Genomic DNA, 22,687 nt, shown 5'->3' with positions numbered 1-22,687 from the left:
TATGATTGGTTGAGTGTAGAATAGATATTATTATGTTCAAGTGGGGTCTGAAAGGTATACCAAATGGTTGGTTTGAAGCTGTTGACTAATAGCAGTCCACATGCGGTCATCATGGTTGACTCTGTAGAATCCAATATGATCATCGTTAACCTTTAGCAGCCCATCCGCTAATGGTGAGTAACCGGTGATGGTTTGCTCTGAAAGTAGTCATTATAAGAACAGTGAAGGAAATATTATGAGCAGTACTGTTTGAAAGTTTGATGTTTAAAGTTAATTGTTACTTGTCACTTCTCTGGTGGGGATAAATCCCCTGGTTGAGCGATACTAACTAGATATATTTGGGCTCGCCTCAAAGCACAGCTCAAGCTCTGGAACCAGTGTCTATCAATTTCCCCCAAGATGTGCCCTCAGTGGGAGGTGGCAGACTGGGATGAATTTACTTGTATCCTCTTGGTTCAATAACTGCATGTTCAGTGTTTTACCCAGTGGATAAAAGGGTTGCCTCCCTGTGCCATCAGATCAGGGAATGGGTCCCTACTGTCGTAACTGTGCACCAAATAACAGTTCAGAGTACTCAGCATTATTGGAATCACTGGGTAGAATGGTGAACAGTGTTCCACCTGTGGACTCCACTGTTGTGCTGGGCACTTCAACACTCACCTGGAGGCTTGTGACCGGGAGGAATGGCCTGCCTGATTTTTCAGTACTGATCCTGGATTGCCCAATTAATTCTCTTAATGCATGAGTCATGAACTCTGGGTATATATACTGAGCTCTCCATTAGGAATATAATGAGCAGCTCAGCTATTTAAGAGGGGTTGGGAGTACAGTTTCTTCTTCTCCATATTAAAAGGCGCCAGTTGAGGTTGTTCGGGTATCTGACAAGGATGCCTCGTAGACAGGTGGAGGCATCCTTGTAGGACAAGCCCAAAATACCTCATCTTGGAGGTCCAAGATGAGGTATTTTGGGCTTGTTCTACTGGCAGGAGGCCCCAGGGCAGACGCAGGACTCGTTGGAGAGATTATTTGTTGGCAAGCTTGGTAATGACTCGTGTCCTCTTGGATGAACTAGAGGAGGTGGTTTCCCTGCTTTGACTGCTCTCCCTACAACCCAAACCTGGATACGTGGTAGAGGATGGATGGATGGATGGATGGATGGATGGACAGTTATTACCATCCAACTGGTTGCACTTAACATAGATGTTTCTCTATGTAAGAAGATACCAGATAAAAACTAAACTATGTACTATCAATTGCAGCATCTCAACTTTGCTTTTAGTGCAAAACATTTATATCACTGTCCTGCCTGCTGGTTGTGGATTTGCTTTTCATTATAATAAATGTTTTGTAGATGACCACAAAAAATTTAAGCTGAAATACCTGCTGTGTTTTTGTTAAACATAAGCGACATGTTTTTGTCACTTTGAAGAGAATGCCATTGGACTGGAATTGTCCACTTGTACCTGGAACAAAAACACATTTATAGTGATCAATTCACATACATTTTTTTTACTTTTTACCTATTCTGTGACTTAACTAACATGTCCTTATTTAGTCTTTTTCATCAAGAACAACAAATACTCTCCTTTACTGCTAAATGCTCCAATAAGTCACAAGAAAGTCTCTAATTTTGTCTCTCCAAGATCTCCAAGCTTCCTTTTATCTCAAACATTCTTGAAGCAGTTGTAAAACAATAAACAGATCGTCTGCAGCAGAATGGTTGATCTTAAAAGTTTCAGAGCTCATCACAGCACAGAAACAGCTTCAGTGAAGGTTACAAATGATCTTCTTATGGCCTCTGACAGTGGACTCATCTCTGTGCTTGTCCTGCTAGACCTCAGTGCAGCGTTCGATACTGTCGACCATAATATCCTATTAGAGCGATTATGCTGTAGCATGCGGTCATTAATGTCGACAAATCAAAAGGGGTTTTCTTGAATTGTACAGGTCAACGGGTCTTTCACTTTTCACCCAGGTATAAACCACATCAACTCATTTCTTCAATATTTGGTAAAACTTTGGGGGGGGGGGGACTTTGGTAAAAGATGTCAGGGAATATTTGTCCACCTGTCAAGTTTGTGCCCAAAACAAGGCAGTCGCCTCCCTTTCTTCGGGACTTCTCTGACTTCTTCTAACAGACTCTGGACTTCATCGCCTGCCTTCGTCCCTCAGCAGACAACACAGTTATACTAATGCCTTCAAACAATTCCTGTGGATAATTGTTTTGGATCAAAGACTCCAATTCCATTCTGGTATCCATCCTTAGACCAAAAGCCAGGCAGAGTGGTATCACTGTTCTGGGTCTATAACCCTTTTTTTTTAACTTTGTTATCCCTTTAATGTTTTAAACTTTATGTTTCCTAGTCTCTATTGGTATAGTTTAGTTACTGTGTGATTATGACTTGTATTTATTTTATGTATCTCTAGGGTAATTCAGACAACTTTAGATATTTTAGCTTTCTTTAATACGCTTCTCTTGAGCTTTAGCTTTCTCTTTGTTTTAGTATTTTTCTTACTTAGTCTTGTTGTTATGTCCAGTCTGTCAGAGTTTTGTCTCTATGTTCTGTGTACAGCGTCCCCATGTTTGGTTCCCTTCGCGCTCTGTGTCTCTCATGCTGTCTGTCTCTGGGTCGTGGTATTCACTTCCAGTGTCAGCTTTGTGTTTTGAGTCTGGGTATCTTTCTGTGTTTATTGTGTTTCCTGTCTTATTTTGATAGTCTTTGTCTCATGTGCTTTGTGTTTAGTTTTGCTTCTCCTGTCTCGTTGTATCTAATTCGTTCCAGCTGTGTTCCCCTGCTGTCTCCAGTCTGCTCATCACCTGTCTGTGTAGTTAATGGTCGTGTCCAAGTTCATGGGCTGCATCCTCCTGAGGCCGCATTTGTAGACCGATTACGTCACAGCAACGCGCCGAAGGCTGTCCAAATTCGTAGACTCCTCCGAATACAGCCGACAAATGCGTCCTCCTTTTCCCTTTGAAGGATGGGTCGGGTGGGTCCTTCATGGCCTACCATATCCCAGAATTCATAGCGCGGACCAGCCAAACTCCAGTTTCCAACAATGGCGGTAGCTACTAAGTTTTAAAATTACTCTTACTAATCTTTCTGGGTCACAAAATAAACTTTTAACATATTTTCAGGTGAGAAAGTAGTTGTGTAAACATCAAATATCTGCTCGGTTTATCAAGATATCACATATTTGCCAAAGTGCTTCGATGTTTTCGGAGACGTCTGCTACCCACCAGCTCGACAGCTAGCCGGGAGCTCGAGGGTCACTGAAGCCGCCGAGAACGGCACAACTCCCGGCACATCATTTTCAGATCACCGCGGAGTTTCGCTACTCAGGTTAAACGTAATATATACGTCACTTAGACAACCTAAAAATGTTATTGTTGGGCTTTTTTCAGTGTTTTGTTTGTTCGTGAGTAAATCGGTTTGGCTGAGATTAAAGTTATTAGATTAGATTAGATAAAACAAAACTTTATTAATCCCCCGGGTGGGTTCCTCCGGGATTTTCACACAGCTGAATAAACATCAAGCAGAAAACTGATTAAACAGAAGTGTGAGACGGTCGAGGATTTACGCCAGTGTCCTGTTATATTTTAGATAGCAAGGAGCAGACGGCCGAGTTTATTAAACTCCACCGAGACAGCGGCGACGCTAATCAGAAGGCGAGACCGTCCAATTTCCCCAGTCATTTACTTCCAGCCTACCCGACCTTCTGAGGACCCGGCCCACGTAGACCGCGAAGGCCGGGTCCTCAGGAGGATGCAGCCTATGAATTTGGACATGACCATTGTGTGAGTTCCTTTTTGTCTCTCACCGGAACGTCAGCTGACCTCCCTTCGTGTCTTTCCCAGGTTCTATTGTTCTAGTTCCTATAGTGTTTTCCTACTCTTGTTTTTTGCAAATGTCAGTCTTACAGTAATTCCCTTTTGCTTTTTGTTTGTATTTTGAATAGTTATTAATCAGCATTAATAAACAATTTGCCTTTTGTTAAGATCCCATCTCTACATGTGCATTTGGGTCCTGTTTTGCTAAACACAATCTGCGCCCCACAGATCCTGACAACTGGACCTAACTAAGAGTGAGCTGGCCCTCCGGTGTGATGTCTATTCCAACCTGTCCACCTGGAGCACCAACTGGCCTTGATATAGTTCCCGCACATATCCCTGACATCCTCTGACACTGGCCTCTCATCTCTTGAGTCGTCACTGGGGTATCAGTTGCCTTTGTTACCTTCTGTTAAGGGTGAGTGCACTGTCCCATCTGTTCAGCACCACTTATGCTGGTGTCGCGAGCTCTGGAAATCTGCTCAGGCCACCTTGCTGGGCACCGTGGAGCAGAATAAGCAGCTAGCTGGTCAATGCTGAACCAAGGAACCTCACTACCAGCCAGGTCAGAAAGTTTGGAAGAGGGCTGTGATATTTAGTGCAGCAGTCCCCAACCTTTTTTGCACCACAGACGGTTTAATGTCAGACAATATTTTCATGGACCGGCCTTTCAGGTGTGGCGGATAAATACAGCAAAATAAAATGATACGATCAAATGCGCCAACAACATTGAGAGTAAGATCCTCCTCTCTGCCACTTTATGCTCTCTAGTCGCTATGGTAACGTGTAAATATTTCTTTCAAAATAAGACACACAACTACAACACGGGAAAAGACCCAGGGAAACCGAGTTAACGATAAAAATCCTGAAAACCCTAAATATCACACCCGAGCCTCAACTCTTGCAGCCTGGTACCAAACGACTCACGGACTGGTACCGGTCCGTGGGCCAGGGGTTGAGGACCACTGATTTGGTGGACTGCTTATCAAAATATCAGAAGATTGTTAAAGCTGCAAATTCTGCATTTCTGTCCAGTGTAATTTCTGCCCCAGAAACACAAAATACAAATAATGACAGAGCTGGAGCCGGTAACAAAGTCAGTCGGATGACTGGAAAAGAACATGGCACAGTAGAGCACACAGCACTGAGGGCAAGAGGAAACCTGAGGTACAAATACACATAAGCTAATGACTACCTTAGTAGCCTTCACGAGAAACTAAAGATAAAAACTAAAACTCTCAAGAATAAAATCCACAAAGAGCCACAAAACACATAAGACTTATAAATGCAGAGAAAATTCAACTAAAACCACTAAACAAACTGCAACTAAATACTAACTAGAACGAGGACAAATACTGAGACACAAATGCTGGGTCAATGACCCGAGGACGCTGTCATGGTTATTTTTTTTCTTTCTCATACCCAAGATCTGAAGGAGGCTGGCTAGTATCAGCTTTGGGGTCCAAGAGGAAACGCTTTTGGCTCAGTCTGGCATCCGTATCAGAGACAGACAGGTCCAGCACAGGATAGCCCATCTGTTTGGTCCATGTATCCATGACTTCTGCAATCGGCAACCCACTCACCTGGATGCAGAGAGGGTAAATTAGCTATGTGCTAAGGAAAATGTAAATACTTTTCAAATACACTTTAATGCTCTTAGATTAAGATATTTGTAATAAATCAATATTAATGTCTTTGTATTAAGTAAATATCCGAGGTTGGGATGCTGGTAGTTTGGCTCAGGTTAAAACTACTCTCAGCCGCCAGTGGTAATCCTCAGCCTTCTGGTAGATGCAGCTGGTAGAAGGTATGGCATAATTTTGAAATCCTACGTCACGTCATTCTCAAGTTATTGCATTCACGAGACATTCAGAAAACCTGACCTTTGATCTTGACCTTGAGATTGAGGTCTATGAGAATTGAGCTCGTTTGTGATCTTTAGTAGATGCACCTAACATTATCAGTTTCAAAATCATGTGTCTCTTACTTCTTGAATTATCACGTTAACAAGAGATTCAGAAAACTTGACACAGCGTTGCTCCTCCCGAGGAAAGCGGCACCCACGCCGCCGTCATATGGACAATTCTGAGCAACTTGTGGTGGTGAGTCGAAATAATAATAATAATAATAATGGATACTTTATTGATCCCCATGGGGAAATTACTTGTTTTTCTCTGCATTTGACCCATTCACTCAGTGAAGCAGTGGGCAGCCCACTAAGCAGGCGCCCGGGGAGCAGTGTGTAGGGACGGTACCTTGCTCAGGGGTACCTCAGGGTAGCCGTTAAGTGGATTCGAACCGCCGACCTTCCGATCATGGGGCGACCACTTTACCTACTGAGCTATCCCTGCCCCTAAAATGACATGACAACATTTCCCACACTCCTGAGCCAATAAACAGAAAGGACTATAATCTCACCTCAGACACCTTCGGGATCTCTTTTCTCGATGATGATTTGGATTGGGAGGCCAGTTTTGGTTTAGCTCCTCACGGTAATGACAATATACATTCCTCTGAGATTTTTAGTCCTAATACTGTTCATCGTGGTGGAAATAAGCTAAAACCCACTTTTGCCAAGTCTGTTTTTTCTAAACCTGGCCACGTAAAGTCTGAGACTGTGAAAACTGTTAAATCAAAGACTGTTGAGACTGTTAGACGTGGTGGTGGTGGTAGGACGCTAACAAACATTTTAGATGAGTCTGTGTGCCCCTCTGTTGGTCTTCCTTGGTCTCTTGTGTTCTGGGGGCCTCTGGATGTCTGGATCTCCTCCATACCTGCTTCATGCCCTGGAGGACGGGGCTGTGGCCCCCCCACACCCTCTAGCAGATCATTACATGAAGGAACCTTTTAAAAACAAGCGCGTCCATGCTCAGGTGATTGATATATGTATTTTTTTGTCTGCTTATTTTGTTGGTTTTTGTTTTTTTGCCCTTTATCCTCGTCCCTCTTCTCCGCTGTTTTTCCCCCTCTTCCTTTCTCCCTTTTCTTTTCCTCATTCAAGTCTGTCCCGCATCTAGCAAGTGAAAATAAAAAATAAATAAAATAAACAATAAAAGGTGAATCAAACAGACCATTACGGCAAGGCTGGGATGGTCCATTTGGTAAAGTAAATCCGTTGGGCATCTTTCTTCGCCTCTATACAATAATTCTTATGGCAAAAGAACCAAACGGGACAGGCAGAAAAAAAAAAAAAAGACTGTGTTTGCTGAGCCTGCTCCTTCGCCCTGTTGTGTTCCTGCTCGGGCCCAGCATTCCCCTGCACCTGTTTCAGTGCTTCAGGTGAGGGAGGCTGAGGTCCAGCTGGTCTCTGCTCCGGTGTCCAGGCCGGCTGAGGCTCTGCCTGTCGCTGCACTCGTACTAGCTCCTCGGGTGGGGACAGCAGCGGCCCAGCCGTTGACGGTGCCTGTCCCGGCTCCCAAGGTGAGGATGACCGGGAACCAGTTAGCTCCACCACCCGTACCTGCACCTGTTTCTGACCTCGCACCACCCTCTGCGGCGCCACCCTCTACGGCGCCACCCTCTGCAGCTCCCACGCCGTCGCCAGCAGCACCACCCTTTATGGCTCCCACGCCATCACCGGCAGCGCCACCCTCGTCTGGTCCAGCCTCCGAGTCTTCACCCTCGTCTGGTCCAGCCTCCGTGTCTTCAGCTTCTGCGTCGCCTGGTCCTGCCTCACTCCGTCTAGCTTCGTCTGTGCCTGAGGTCTCCATGCTGTCTGGTCCTGCACATCCTGTCTGGCCTGCTCATCGTGCACGTCCTGTCCGGCCACTTTCCAGGCCGATGACTGGACGTCATTGCCGTCATGGATGGCCCCCTGAACTAAGTCGCCGCCAGTGCCCCCCGCCCGGCCAGCCTCCTGACCTGCTCCGTCGCCGCCGGTGCCTCCCGCCTGCCCGGCCCCTGAACTGTTTTCTGGGCTCTTGGGCCATCAGCCTCCGGGTCGCCCCCCTGAACTGCCCGGGTTTGGACTATTGTGCCGTCAGCCTCCGGGCCGGCCCCCTGAACTTTGGGTGAACTGTTTTTCCTGGCCGCCTGCGCCTGTCGTGAGCCTGTTTTTGTTCTGTTGCTTTCCAGGCTCCAGTGTTTGCAACTTTTTTTGTTTCTGGCTCCTTGTGTTTGGTTTGTTTCGAGCCCTCCATCCTGTTTTATTTTGAAGGTCCTTGCCTGAGGTTAATGTATCTGGTTTCGCTTCCCCTTGTCTCATTGGGCCTGATTTGCTGCAGCTGTGTTTCCCTCCTGTTACCCATTCCCTGATTGCTCCCTCTGTGTATTTAAGCCCTGTGTTTCTCTGTGTCCGTGTCGTGATCTACTGTTTATCTAGCTGTGTGTTCTGTCAGTCTTCCGGTGTAAGTTTATTTTGATATGTCCAGTTATTTTACATTTGAGTTTAGCATTAAAGCTGTTTTGAGTTCAAGTTTTGCCTCAGAGTGTCTGCACCTTGGGTCCTATTCCTGCCTGCACACAGCCGGTCATAACAGTTTTAACAGTCTAGCAGCTCGATGTTTTTAGGGATTTCAGTTGCTTGAAGAAATTTCCTGAAGTGTTGATATGATTAAGAAAATAACCCTAAATATTTCCTTTTTCTTTTAGCAATTGTGTATTTTTCTTAGTCTTAACACTAGCACAGACTGAAGGGCAAGTCCAAACATACACTGGCAAGAGATGCCCAGAAGTCGCTCGTTTTGGCATTCTTGAAATAGAAGTCTTTCAAATATTTCTGTTGAATGAGAAAAAGACTTGATTACTCAGCTGCTGGGAGATTTGAAATTATAATTAATGTTAATCAAAAGAGCAACATCAATTTTTTAAATACTAAAAGAGCTGTGAGTCTATGACTTACTCGACAACCATCTCTGAACTCGTCTCTGCCCATCCAGTCCTCCAGCATCCTGAGAATAGATGCTCCCTGGAAAAAAGTTGAACAATTTTCATTACAAGGTAAATGGGCCGTGTTAAATCCTCCCAATTCTTTTGATCTTTGGGCTGAAGGAAGAACAATACTCGGTGTATAAATGCTCACTCAACAATCCTTTATTCCATACAATTCAACACTTTAAGAGCACAAACCATCCGGATGGGGAGACAGCAAATCTCAAAAGGGTGGAGCGTTACTCAAACCTTTATAGCCTCTGTTGACCCCTACCTAGTCGTAAAAGCCTAAAGATACATACCCTCTAACTCTCAGTGAGCCTGAGTTATGACCTTGGCTCCCTGTTTATCTGCTTCCAACGAGGGGGTGAAGCTCCTGTGGAATGTGCTCTCTGCACACAGTATTCTCTTCTTAACTCAGCAGTATGAAATGTCATGGAACAGTAACTCATTCACAGTAAAGCAATATAGGTTAATTAAAACCTATCTAATGAGTCTAATGATTTTCACATTCTTTTGTCATTCAGAAGCATAATGCAAACTAGAACTACGGCTACATACTAATTATACTCTCTATAATAAGAAGTATGGTGTGGCTTACAGCAGTATAATAATTCACGCATTTCGATTATAGGCATAGGATAACATGATAAAATAATCTCACAATTGATATCCATAGAGCAATTTTAATGTATTGTTGACAACTCACAGGACTTTTATAGTGCAATCTACATCCACCCATTCAAATATAATATCCAGTATTTATTCTGTTCATCTTAAGTGCTTAATCTGTCACACACAGTCATGAGTGATATATGTTGGATCTTGTTTGCATGTAGTGTAACAGTATGGTTAACTTTTATTGTCTGAGTGCTTACAGAGAGATCTCATACCTTGCTGTATGAGATGGCATCAAACACAGAGGTGATTTCAGCTGGGGTTGATACATCTACAATGATCGGATGAGAGGACAGCAGAGCGTCATCCACCATGACAGGAAGCACATCACTGATGATCATGATGTCTCGCTGTAAGACCACAGCAACACAGGTACTGAGAACGTCCAGGTGACTGGCAGTAATAGCTCGGTGGATCTTTAATGTGCCTTTAAAGGAGAACTCACCATGCCCCAGGTTGGTTCTGCTAATTCCACTCCGATGTACTCAAAGAAGCTGGCAAAGCCCTCATTGAGCCACAGGTCATCCCACCAATCCATAGTTACAATATTTCCAAACCACTGAAAAAAATACAACTGACATGAGTTTCAAGAGTCCACACAAAATAAGAAATTACAAAAGCACACAAAACAAATACGGAAATAGGAAAAACGAATTTCCATTTTCTTTTTTCCTATTTCTGCTGTGTTTTGTGTGCTTTTGCAGCGTTTTTCTTATTGCTGGTGTTTTCTTAAGTCGCAGTTTGTTTGGCCTCTCGGGGCCACCGTAAACTCTCTCTACATTGTTATAAGTGTGCCACAAAACCAACCAATCACAGACTAGGATGCAAAAATTCTGATTGGCTGTTACGGCTACAGCTGTAGCTAAATCCAGTGGAGTGGTTTGGTTTAAACTGTGGTGGACCACTGGAGGGCTCCACTTCCCCAGTGGACAGGAAATGGTTGCTGTGTTTTGGAGCGCAAAGTATTCAGTTGTGTGGTGATAGTGAATAAACCAGGAGTGATAATTGAGAGATCTCGTGTCGTCTGTGTTTATCTCCACAAAACTCGATTAAAACCAACAATGGTCTTAAAAAATAATATATTTCAAAATAAAATAATTAAACATACTAACTGCAGTAGCAGTAGGAATGCAGTAGCTAGCGAGTTGATTGGAGACCGTAACAGCCAATCAGAATTTTTGCATCCAAGTCTGTGATTGGTTGTTTTTGTGGCACACTTATAACGGTGTACAGAGAGTTGAGCGCGCAGGGAGCAGAGATGCTGAGAGCAGGTCTGCAGATGTCTGTGAGCACACAGAGCAAATGCCAACAACTGAGCGAGAGGGGCTGTTACTGTGTGTGTATATGGATGATAGCAAACACTGAAATACATTTCTTGTTCGCAGAAATGAATTTTGTTCGCTCAAATTAAATTTTTCTTCACTCAAAATAATTTTCTCCTCAAAATGCAACATTTGCCCTTGCATTTTTTTAACGTGTGCTCAGAATAGAGGCACAAAAATAACACCATATAAACCTAATGCAGACCGGTGAATAAAAAGTAGTGCACAGTTGTCTTCAGTATTCCAACACAGCAGTGCACTACCCTGTAAAAGCTTTATTGCTCAAAACATGTAAGAAGAGGGTTTTGTAAACATCAACTTAACTGCAATTTTAAATGAAAAACTCATCCATTCCTGTCAAATATCTGATATGTTGCAATGAATCATGTACATCATGCAAAAGGTTGAAGAACATATAAAGAATTTTTCAATTATACCTCTGGATTCTCAAATGAGTCTTTGCGCTTGCAACTGCTGAATTGTGACATACTGTAGAGGCCTGAACTAACCAAAGACCAAGTCACAATCAATGTAAACAAGTACAAATGGTCAACAGACTGGCACTTTTGTACTTTACTTAAGTTCTTTATACTACATGCCTCATTCAGCCATTCATAAAAACACTTTTTTCTATCCTTTATATTTAACATTTCCGTTCTGATGAATGCATCGGAAAGCAACTTAGGGTTCCTTATCTTGCCCAAGGATCAGATTGAAGCAGCCAGTCTGAACAACCTTTCAATTAGCAGATGAGCTGCTCTACCTCTACCCCGACGCTTACAGAAACTGGTATTCCCAGTTTTCTCTCATCCAAGAAAACTTGGTTCAAACAAGAGTGGCTCCATGATGGAGCTACTGTTTTATGCTTGTTCCTCTTAGCTGCATAAAATTTAAATTAGGATGAATGACTAGTGATGTTTAATACTGATGTTATAGAACTCGAGCAAAAACACCCAAACTCTATCAAAACAGTCTAAAAATTCAAACAATGTTTGCCATAGAAGAAGAAAAAGACACATGATCCGCTCTGTTATTAACCATAAGATGAAATCCCCGCTGAGCGGGCTGAGCTTGCCCTACAGAGCTTCACTATGTTAGTTTATGACCCAAATTAATGTTGGACTCTGTCGTTTTCTCTGGTCCCCTTCATTCTTTTCTAAGAGTGAGATTCTAGTCACACATTCTCCTTAATTTCTTGCTCAGTAAAACTGACTTGAATTAAACTGAATTGTATCATACAGTTGGCATTTCAGTGGTACGTAATTCATTCTAAAATGTTTCTTTTAGTCACTACATTCAAGCACAACATATAAAGTATGCAATTTAGCAAAGTGGAAGAAAACATTTTCAGGAAAAATGTTTAATCAAAATATATCAAAACATTACCTGGTGAACCAGTTCATGTGCGATGACACTGGCAACTCGCTGCTTGTTGTAAGAGGATGACTGGTTTTCATCATAAAGCAAGTTGGTTTCCCTGTAGGTGATAAGACCCCAGTTCTCCATGGCACCAGTACCAAAGTCAGGAATGGCTATCTTATCTGGATCCAAACAGCAGAGAGGTACAAATCACCACACACACACATACATGATTACCTCCGATGACCACTGGGACCACTGTTACCTTCACCTTCCATATCTTCTCCAGCTTCTCGTGTTCCTCTTTCCTGATGTTTCTGTCATCACTACATCTATCTAGGGGCAGGGATAGCTCAGTAGGTAGAGTGGTGGCCCTGTGATCGAAAGGTTGGGGGTTTGAATCCACTGAACGGCTACCCTGCGGTACCCAATGGCTGCCCACTGCTTCACTGAGTGCATGGGTTAAATGCAGAGAGGAATTTCCCCACAGGGATCAATAAAGTATAAAGTAAGTATATGACTACGGCCGTCTTCTTCTGTTTGTCTACCACCACTATGTCCGGTTGGTTAGCCACCACCATTTTGTCCGTCTGTATCTGGAAGTCCCACAGGATCTTAGCTCGGTCATTCTCCACCACCCTTGGGGGCATCTCCCATTTTGACCTCGGGACTTCCAGGTTATACTCGGCACAGATGTTCCTGTACATCCTTTTTTGCTCCTCCCCTTTGTGAGTGTGGACGCTTCATCTCTTTGCTCTTGAATGCTTTGCTTCTTATATTGATTTTTATTGATTTTTATGCTGATTTTTTCCCTTTTTTCCGTGTGAGCTTACCTGCGATAACTTCTGGACACTTGTAGATCATTAGGACTAGAGTGTTCTTAACAGAAACAGCAACATTTTATAGTTACCTTATCCTCAGCGCTCCGTGTGTCTGTGGCCTAGACACAGCTGAAGCCTGATTACAGCGTCTGGGCACCGAGCAGCCTCAATAGCCTGGAAAGGTGCTAACCGCTAGGCTAACTAGCAACAAGATGCCTTCCCTCTCCACAGATGACTACCACAGCCTCCTGCAGAAGATTGCAGTACTGGAGACAAAAATTCATCGCTTAGAAGTAAACGTGGAGGTAAATGGACTGTGTGGAAATGAAACAACCTTGCCTTTGATTCAAAACAATGGCGATGAGCAAGCTAGTACACAGCTAAGGAGCACAGATAACATGACCAAGAAAGTAGACTCTGTGCATTATTATAAATCCTCAAGTGATAATCCCCCCTTAGACTGTCTTGGTGCAAAACCAAGACATAAATCATGTCTCCTGGAAGGGGGAGGACGTATCACGGGCAGAGCACAGCGAGCTGAAATCTCTGAAACCGACTGGCCTTCACTTCCTACGAGACAGAGAAGCTCTTCTACCCCTGTATACGAGAGGAAACAGGACTGGACAACCGTGAATAGGAAGGTTAACAACAAACCTTCAAAACAACTGAATGTGAAACTGCAGAACAGATTTGCTCCACTATCAAAGGACCCTGGATCTATATCGGACAACCATCCATCTAAAAGCAGCGAAATAAGGTCTGAAAATCTGTTGAAAAGTGAAAGGCCACAGGGAAAGCTAAAGGCTAGGCCTGAAACTCTGATTGTGGGTGACTCTGCCGTAAAGGATGTACAAAGGATGTGCGGTAAGAACACTAAAGTCCTCTGCTTTCCTAACGATATGGTCAACAACCTGAAGGAGAGAATTCTTCAAATTGCAGATGAATATCCAACTGTGACAAACATTGTTCTGCATACAGGGTCAAACGATGTGTCCAAACAACAGTCGGAGGTTCTGAAACGGGACTTTACTGGATTATTAAACACTGTAAACTCTCTGAATGCAGCTGTATTCATCAGTGGGCCTGTACCGCCGGTCAGAGGAGGAGACGAGAGATTCAGCAGGTTGTTTACACTGAATAAATGGCTTATATCAGCATGTACTGACCACTCAGTGCATTTTATCGACAACTTTAATATTTTTTGGGAACGCAGGCATCTGTTTAAAGCAAATGGATTTAATTTTAACAAGTCAGGGGTGAAACTGTTCACCTCCAACTTGTTTTATTCCATACGTCATCCATCCGTGCTTGGTGCCAAGGCTGAGATAAACGAGGAGTTATCTCATAAAGAGGAACAAACAGTACTCCAAGAACAGACAAAGCCCAGCAGAAACCTTGAGGAGGAGCTCCATTTGCCCCCACCCGGGAAGAGCCTCAGAAAGGAGAGACATCCATGGCATCTGAGGAAGAGCCTCAGAAAGGAGAGACATCTAAGGCAAGAAGAGGGGTCCCTATTTGCCTCCAACTCTCTCAACAACACCAACGACCAGGACAAGGGACCACGACCTTCCCCAGTCCCCCAAACCCCTGACAGGCCATCACCCTCCTCCCCCTCCCTTTCTCCCTCCTCCCCACACCTGAAATTCACTGAGGAGATGATGGAGCGGGTCAATGCTGGGCTCAGATCTACCCCCCGTCCCAATCCCTTTTTGTCCCCCATAAACCCCCCACCAGAGCGGCCAAAGGTTCGCCATCGAGCCCCACCCTCAACAGAGCAATCGAAGTCACATTGCCCAGCCTCGCCCCCCTTAGTTCCTCTTCATGCCCTGTCTCCGCAGTCTGATGCGTGATGTGTGAAGGGTCCGGGCTGTGAGGATTATGGCAGTGATGACTTTTCCCAGGAGAAGCTGGGACCCTGTTTACTAGAAGGTTTTAAAATTTCTGTACTTTTAGGTGACAGGAGACATGTGGCCTGGTCAAAACACAGAGAGCTGCACTCTAAAAGATCTTTAAACATAGTAAACATACCTTGTGTGCCACAGACTGCTCCCAAACACGAGGGGACAAGTAATACCTCTAAAACACTTAAGTTGGCTTTATTAAACATTAGATCTCTAGCTGGGAAAACATTTTTAATTAATGATTTAATCACTGAGCACAGCCTTGATTTTATGTTTCTAACTGAAACTTGGTTGGACCAAAGTAACAGTGGAGCTGTTCTCATCGAGACGACCCCTCCTAACTACAGTTTTATCAGTGAGGTCAGGGTGAGCAGGAGAGGAGGAGGGGTTGCTGTCTTATTTAATGAATCATTTCAATGTAAGCAGCTATTTCCTGGAAGTTTTCAGTCTTTTGAATATGTGGCTTTACAGCTGAAGGCCCCATCCAAAGTTGTGTTTCTTAATGTTTACAGGCCTCCCAAATACTGCACAGACTTTTTTAATGACCTCAGTGAACTGCTGTCTGTGATCTGTGTTGATTTTGACTGTGTAATTATTGCTGGGGATTTTAACATTCATGTGGACAACCCTCAGGACAAAGGGACTAAAGACCTGAGTAACACTCTGGGCAACTTTGGGCTGACTCAGCATGTAACAGAGGCCACACATAATAGAGGACACACTCTTGACCTACTGATCTCCAAAGGCCTGAGCATTTCAAAGGTTACTGTGTCTGATGTGGGCCTGTCTGATCATTACTGTGTTTTCTTTGAAAGTAAAATCTCAGCCCACACAAATATATCAACAACAGTGATCACAAAACGGTGTATAACTGAACACAGTAGTGCAATTTTTAACCAGGTCTTCCCATTAACACCTGACCTGCCCAGAGGGTCAGTCAATGAGCTCGTCAATAGCTTCAATGCTAACATGTTAAATGTAATGGACACTATTGCTCCCATTAAGGTGAAGGTTATCTCTGGAAGGAAAAAGTCTCCATGGAGAAACTCCACACTGGTGAAAAATGAAAAAAGAGAGTGTAGGAAAGCTGAGCGCAGATGGAGAAAAACAAACCTCCAGGTTCATTATGACATTTATAAAGAGAAACTTCACAATTATAATTTACAACTGAGGAGTGCAAGGAGGTCCTACTTCTCTGACATCATCACTAAAAACAGCCATAATGCTCGGGTCTTATTTTCTACAGTTGACAGGCTAACAAACCCTCCTGTGTCAGTGGCAGCTGAACTTCATTCAACCATGGCCTGCAATGACTTTGCCAAATTCTTCACTGAAAAAATCCAAAAAATTAGACAAGCAATTGGTACATCAACAGCAGATCCAGGATATGTACTGTGTCCACCAAAAAACTGTTTAAACACCATGAAACAGTTTCAACCTATTAACAGCAAAGACCTGGAGGACATCTTAGGTCAACTGAACTCCTCCTGCTGTTTAGATGTCCTGCCAACAAGTTTTTTCAAAAAGGTCTCAAAGAGTTTAGAGTCAGACCTGTTACAGATCGTCAACTTTTCTTTATTATCAGGTGTGTTTCCAGAATCACTAAAAACTGCTGTAATCAAACCTATACTGAAAAAGGACAATCTTGACAAGACACAAATGAACAACTACAGGCCGATCTCAAATCTCCCATTTTTAAGTAAGATCATTGAAAAAGCAGTTTCTCAACAGCTCAGTTACTTCTTAAAACAGAATAATTGCTACGATGCCTTCCAGTCAGGTTTTAGACAGAACCACAGCACTGAAACCGCTCTGACCAAAGTGTTTAATGACATATGTCTGAACACAGACAGTGGAAAAATGTCAGTCCTAGTTTTACTGGATCTCAGTGCAGCATTTGATACAGTTGACCACAACATATTACTCAAACGACTGGAGAACTGGACAGGTCTTTCAGGAACTGTACTAAACTGGTTCAAAACATACGTAGAAAACAGGAAATACTTTGTATCAATAGGTAACTTCACATCCGAGCAGACAAGTATCACATGTGGAGTTCCCCAAGGTTCCATCTTGGGACCCCTTCTGTTTAACATCTACATGCTCCCACTGGCACAGATTATAAACAACAACAAAATAAACTATCACAGCTATGCAGATGACACACAAATATATATCACAATGTCACCAGGAGACCGAGGCCCTGTACAGGCTCTTGGTAAATGCATTGAGGAAATTAATGACTGGTTGTGCCACAATTTTCTCCAGCTAAACAAAAACAAAACTGAGGTAATAGTCTTTGGCGCCAAAGAAAAACGATTACAGGTCACCAGAGAACTTCAATCTATACATCTAAAAACCACAAACCAGGCGAGAAATTTGGGTGTAGTGATGGATGCAGACCTAAACTTAGAAAAACACATTAAGACAATAACAAAGTCAGCTTACTATCACCTCAAGAATATATCAAGGATAAAAGATCTGATGTCTCAACAGGACCTGGAAAAACTAGTCCATGCATTCATCTTTAGTAGGCTTGATTACTGTAACAGCATCTTTACAGGTCTACCTAAAAAATCAGTCAGACAACTACAGCTCATTCAGAACTCTGCTGCTCGAGTCCTCACTAAGACCAAAAAAGTGGACCACATCAGTCCAGCTCTGAGGTCTTTACACTGGCTGCCTGTCCGTCAGAGGATAGACTTTAAAGTTCTGATGCTGGCCTATAAAGCTCTGAATGGTTTAGGACCAAAATACATCAATGACCTCCTGACCCAGTATGAACCATCCAGATCCCTCAGGTCATCTGGATCCGGTCTTTTATCAGTTCCCAGAGTCAGAACCAGACACGGAGAAGCTGCATTCAGCTTTTATGCTCCTTATATCTGGAACAAACTCCCAGAAAGCCTCAGATCAGCTGAAACACTCAGTTTATTTAAATCCAGGTTGAAGACTCACCTGTTCTCAGCTGCATTTGAATAAAGCACCAAATCCACACTTTAAGCTTAAATTTCAAAACTTACATTTAACTACTGATTTTATCTACTGTTCTGATTTTATCTGTTTTGATTTTATATACTGTTTTGTTTGTTTGTTTGTTTGTTTGTTAATTAGTTAGTTAGTTTATTTGCTTGTTTTATTCAATTTTAAATCATGCTTTTTATTTGTTCTTGTTTCTAATGTCTCTGTAAAGCACTTTGAATCACCTTGTTGTTGAATTGTGCTGTACAAATAAACTTGCCTTGCCTTACACTATGCCGGCCACTTGGTTATGGCGTTCCATGTATGCCTTGCCTGCTAGCATCTTGCACCCTGCTGTGATGTGCTGGATTGTCTCTGGGGCATCGTTACACAGCCTGCACCTGGGGTCTTGCCTGCTGTGATAAACCCCAGCCTATCACAGCAGGATCTGTGCTCAGAGCTTGTTCTTGTGCTGCCATGATTAGTGCCTCGGTGCTGTCTTTCAGTCCAGCTTTGTCCAGCCACTGGTAGGCTTTCTGGATGTCAGCCACTTCCTCTATCTGCCTTCCATGATGGTTCCTCCTCTTCCTCCTCTTATTTGGGTTTCTGCTGCCTGAGTACAGCCTCGGGTGCTGGACTTGGGGTGAAACCCTCCATGCATGGTCAGGAGCTTCCTGGTCTTGATGTCAGTGGCTTCCGTCTCCTTCTTTGGCCAGCTTATTATCCCAGCAGGGAATCCGATCATGGGCGTGATAGCTTACTGAACGGTAGATCTGGGCTATCAATACCTACGCCCTGCCTGTGTTCAGGTACCCTGCGGGATAATAACAAGTACATAAGAAAGATGGCCACAAATGACCACATGCCCAGTGGATATCTCAGGCAGCAGAAACCCAAGAAAAAGGAGCAAGAAGAGGAACCATCATGGAAGGACAGGCCCCTGCACGGTATGTACCACTGGCGAATAGAGGAAGTGGCTGACATCGAGAAATCCTACCAGTGGCTGGACAAAGCTGGACTGAAAGACAGCACAGAAGCACTAATCATGGCAGCACAAGAACAAGCTCTGAGCACAAGATCCATAGAAGCTGAGGTCCATCACACTAGGAAAGACATAGTAGTATACGTAGTATACAGAAACATCTGTGCCGAGTATGGACTGGAAGTCCTGAGGTCAAAATGCTAGACGCCCCCAAGGGTGGTGGAGAATGACCGAGCTAAGATCCTGTGGGACTTCCAGATACAGACGGACAAAATGGTGATGGCTAACCAACCAGACATTGTGGTGTTAGACAAACAGAAGAAGACGGTCGTAGTGATCGACGTAGCAATACCAAATGACAGCAACATCAGAAAGAAGGAACACAAGAAGCTGGAGAAATACCAACGGCTCAGAGAAGAACTCGAGAAGATGTGGAGCGTGAAGGTAACAGCGGTCCCAGTGGTACACAGAGCGCTCGGTGCAGTGACCCCCAAGCTAGGCGAGTGGCCCCAGCAGATCCCAGGAGCAACATCCGAGATGTTATAAAAAACCCAGCAGGGGCGAGAGGGGGATTTGTATTAAAAAAAAAAAAAAAACACAGAGAGACAGAGTTAAAACAAATTTAAAAAAATCTCCCTCTCTCCCACTGGAGGCTGGTATGTGTGTGTTTTTCCTCAAACTCTGACCTCTGTATGCCCCATATTTCATCCTGGATTGTGGCTTGCATGCTCACTAATTCTCACCCTTCCTCTTTCCACATGGAGCCTTAGGGTGTTAAGCTTCAAGTGGGACCCTCTGTGCACTGTAGGGCGTTTTCATGTCTTGCCATCAGTGGCATCTGTCTCCTCCTGTTGCCATATTATTATTCCAGCTGAGTTTCTGATAAAAGTCTCACAGCTCTGGCCAGTAGGCTAAAGAGATACAGCAAGGAAACATTGGCCAACAGAATAAATTGCCTGTTCTCCAAAGATCCATCCGAGGTATACTCTCAACTACAAGGGAAGAATGTTATGAGGGCTGACTCACACAGAGCTCAAACAGAACAATTCTGTAAGAATATCCCCGAAAACAGACGGCAACACACGACACCAACACCAAGTGGCTAGTGGACAGCAGACCACAACAACCTCCCAGAACAAGAACCAGTCAACATCACAAAGACAGACATCTAACAATGCCTTAAAGTCTGTGCTCTCTCTGCTGTTGTGTTGGTGTGTGTCGGGCTGTGAGCTGAAAAGCTACAGCCGGCGGTATGTGTACAACAACCGTGTGTGAAAAGTGGCCTATAAAGAAACATTGTCATGCAAACATCGTCGGGTCTGCCGTGATATGTTTACAATGGGACTTCTGCTCCTGAACCTCTGAGCGGTGTTTGTTTTTAACATAGTTCATAGTGAAGAACAGCCGCTGACATAATGTGGATCCGAAGATCCATAACTGGCCTACCTGGGGTTGAAAGTCTCGATAAATGCACGGCGTTTCGGCGGGTACACCAGCTTGTGTGACGCTTATTTTGAGCGATGAAGAAATAATAGAATATAATTGTATTTTTTATATTTCAATATCACAATAATCTAACAATTTAGAACTACAAGTTAAAAAAGAACTAATATAAATAAAATACACTTCAGCTAAATACTTCTAATTTATTTTCCCAAACCACGCAGAGCCGCAGTATAAGGACTAAAGAGCCGCAGGTTGCCGACCCCTGTGTTAGTTGGTTTCAGAGAAAGAAAAGAAAGCTGCTAGCATGACCCAGCTAATGACCTGACCCGAATCCAAGTAAAAATCTATGATATGAACTAAATCTCAGAGTACATAGACGGTGGAACCTTCAGGATTTGAAAACTGTTTGTGTGAATGAATAGGACAAAATTACATCTGAGCAATGCATGCAGCTAGTTTCTCCATATACGAGGTGTTTTGAAGCCATCATCATCAACAAAAGTTATTAAATTAAGTAATAAATACATCTCAATGCTTTTTCCTTGTGTCGTTTCTCTTTATCATACTTTATTTGTGAACATCTATGGCTTGATTTCTTTGTCTAGATTGGATGGGTTTTTACGGACTGGTGAGAATTTCATATTAATAGCACCTTTAGAAATATATTTTCTTATAACACTAGTGACATGTTCAATCCTCATTTTACCCACTGTATACAAGTACCTAGGTATTCCACAGGTCAACAGGAACCATGATAAAAAGGCACGAAGGTCAATAACAGCCAAATAACGCAAGAAGGGAGCTGAGAAGCCAGAACAGTATTGATAAGATCCAAACCATCAATACATACACCCTATCAGTCATTAGATACCCAGATGGAATAATAAGCATCTGCCAATCATGTCAAGACATCATGGGTTTACACTATCGAGGGACAGAGGAAGAGGATGGCATCATAAGGACAGCACTCAGCCTCTGGTCATGGCAGCATAAGAACAGGCCCCAAGCACCAAATCTATGTGGAAGGATATATCCAAAGTGGTCCCGGGATTATTAGGAGCTGTAACCCTTGCACTGGAAGAGTTATTGCAGCAGATTCTAAGCACATATCACAGGTCTCTGCCCAGAAGAGTGCAGTCCAAGAAATACCTAAGTGATATGCAGAACCCTCAAACTCCCCAGCCCGTCAGAGGTCCCGAGCTTTAGGCTAACACACATACCACCCGCCTTGGGCTCAGAGGCAGATTTTTTTGTTGTTGTTTTTTGTTTCATATCACAGAAGTTGGTTAGTGTTCCATTTACCCAATTTTGAGATGGAGTATGTCATGTTGAAATATTCCTCAAAATAGTCAAAAATGAGCTTGGTTACATTTACTGCATACAAAGCTGTGCTGATCTGACTTGGCTGGGCCCAGATTTTCAACTGCAAAAGAATGAAAAATACAAAAAAGTGTGTGACAGTATAAATCCAACAGTGTGAATTAATGAATCTTATCAATACTCTGCAATAGTGGCATATAAATGTAAACTCACGGGAATTCCTCTGGCTGAAGTTCTCTCTACATAGGCAAACTGGTGCACAGCAAAACATACCAAATAGGTGCTCATTGGAACAGACTTCTGAAAGGTGGTTTTGATTTTATTGCCTAGTAGTTGCTGAGGGGAGCCCTGGAGATAGACAGCAAAAATTTATTTGGATTTTCTGCCCTATTATCACAAGAAGAGCACCATCTCAACTGTTGTGCTTTGAGATGAGATCGTCCTGTTGCAGGAACTGATAAACCTGACCTTGACTGTGTAACTGTCATCTGTGACAGGTGTACATACAAGGTTTACACTACACTCAGTTAGATGGTAAAAAATGTCACTCACCACCACACCAACTGAATTTTTTTATCACATGCTAAGATAGACAATGTTATGCTAATGGGTGCAAAGGATGATAATGCATGAAGACACAGCTAGCTTAAGTGAGAGGATTTTCTTGCTTCCTCCCTATTAAACAACTGGCATGTAAAGTGCCTAACACCAAAACAGTTGTTGACCTTGAAAATACTAAAATGCATAGAAATCTACTGGAAAATTGGTAAATATCGTTAAAAATGTATCAAATTACAGTAAATCATTGCGACTTTTTAAAAAAATCAGTTTTCCTCTGTTCATGCTCGACTACTAATGAACTCTACAGTTAGGGCCAGAGCTGTCTCTATTTCACAAGGCAGCTGAGGTCTTTCAACATCTGTTGGACAATGCTTAGGATTTTCTATGAGTCATTTGTGGCGAGTGTGGATGCTGTTGCATGCTGGGACAACATCCATCAGGCTGATATTGTCCAAGATAAATGTAACGCTGGACAACAACCCCCAACATTTCCATGATGTGCCAGCCAATCACAGGAGCGCGTTCAGTGAAACTGAGATTACCTAAATTCACCACTGACTGTTTTGCATTTTCAGGCATGTATACTTTTTCTACGACTTTTACTCACTGTACTTTTACACAAATACCAATTGTTTCCA

The 22,687-nt window shown here is 43.2% G+C and overlaps 1 protein-coding gene across 1 annotated transcript in view; it reads right to left on the bottom strand.

The window, feature by feature from the left end:
* The window catches only part of enpep (glutamyl aminopeptidase), a 36,370-nt gene that overhangs the window by 11,536 nt on the left and 2,147 nt on the right, over positions 1-22,687 (bottom strand). The window contains exons 3-12 of the mRNA XM_080870959.1: positions 21,702-21,836; positions 21,471-21,591; positions 12,085-12,239; positions 9,822-9,935; positions 9,592-9,726; positions 8,670-8,735; positions 8,481-8,546; positions 5,252-5,412; positions 1,381-1,463; positions 61-197 (exon numbers count right to left, since the gene is read on the bottom strand). Of these exons, the coding sequence (XP_080727085.1) occupies positions 61-197; positions 1,381-1,463; positions 5,252-5,412; positions 8,481-8,546; positions 8,670-8,735; positions 9,592-9,726; positions 9,822-9,935; positions 12,085-12,239; positions 21,471-21,591; positions 21,702-21,836 (1,173 nt within the window). The remainder of the gene's footprint in view (positions 1-60; positions 198-1,380; positions 1,464-5,251; positions 5,413-8,480; positions 8,547-8,669; positions 8,736-9,591; positions 9,727-9,821; positions 9,936-12,084; positions 12,240-21,470; positions 21,592-21,701; positions 21,837-22,687) is intronic.

This window comes from Rhamphochromis sp. 'chilingali', assembly GCF_963969265.1.
Source record: "Rhamphochromis sp. 'chilingali' genome assembly, chromosome: 21".
Lineage (NCBI taxonomy): Eukaryota > Metazoa > Chordata > Actinopteri > Cichliformes > Cichlidae > Rhamphochromis > Rhamphochromis sp. 'chilingali'.
Note: the sequence above shows the minus strand (reverse complement) of the source record. Positions and strands in the feature narration are given on the sequence as shown.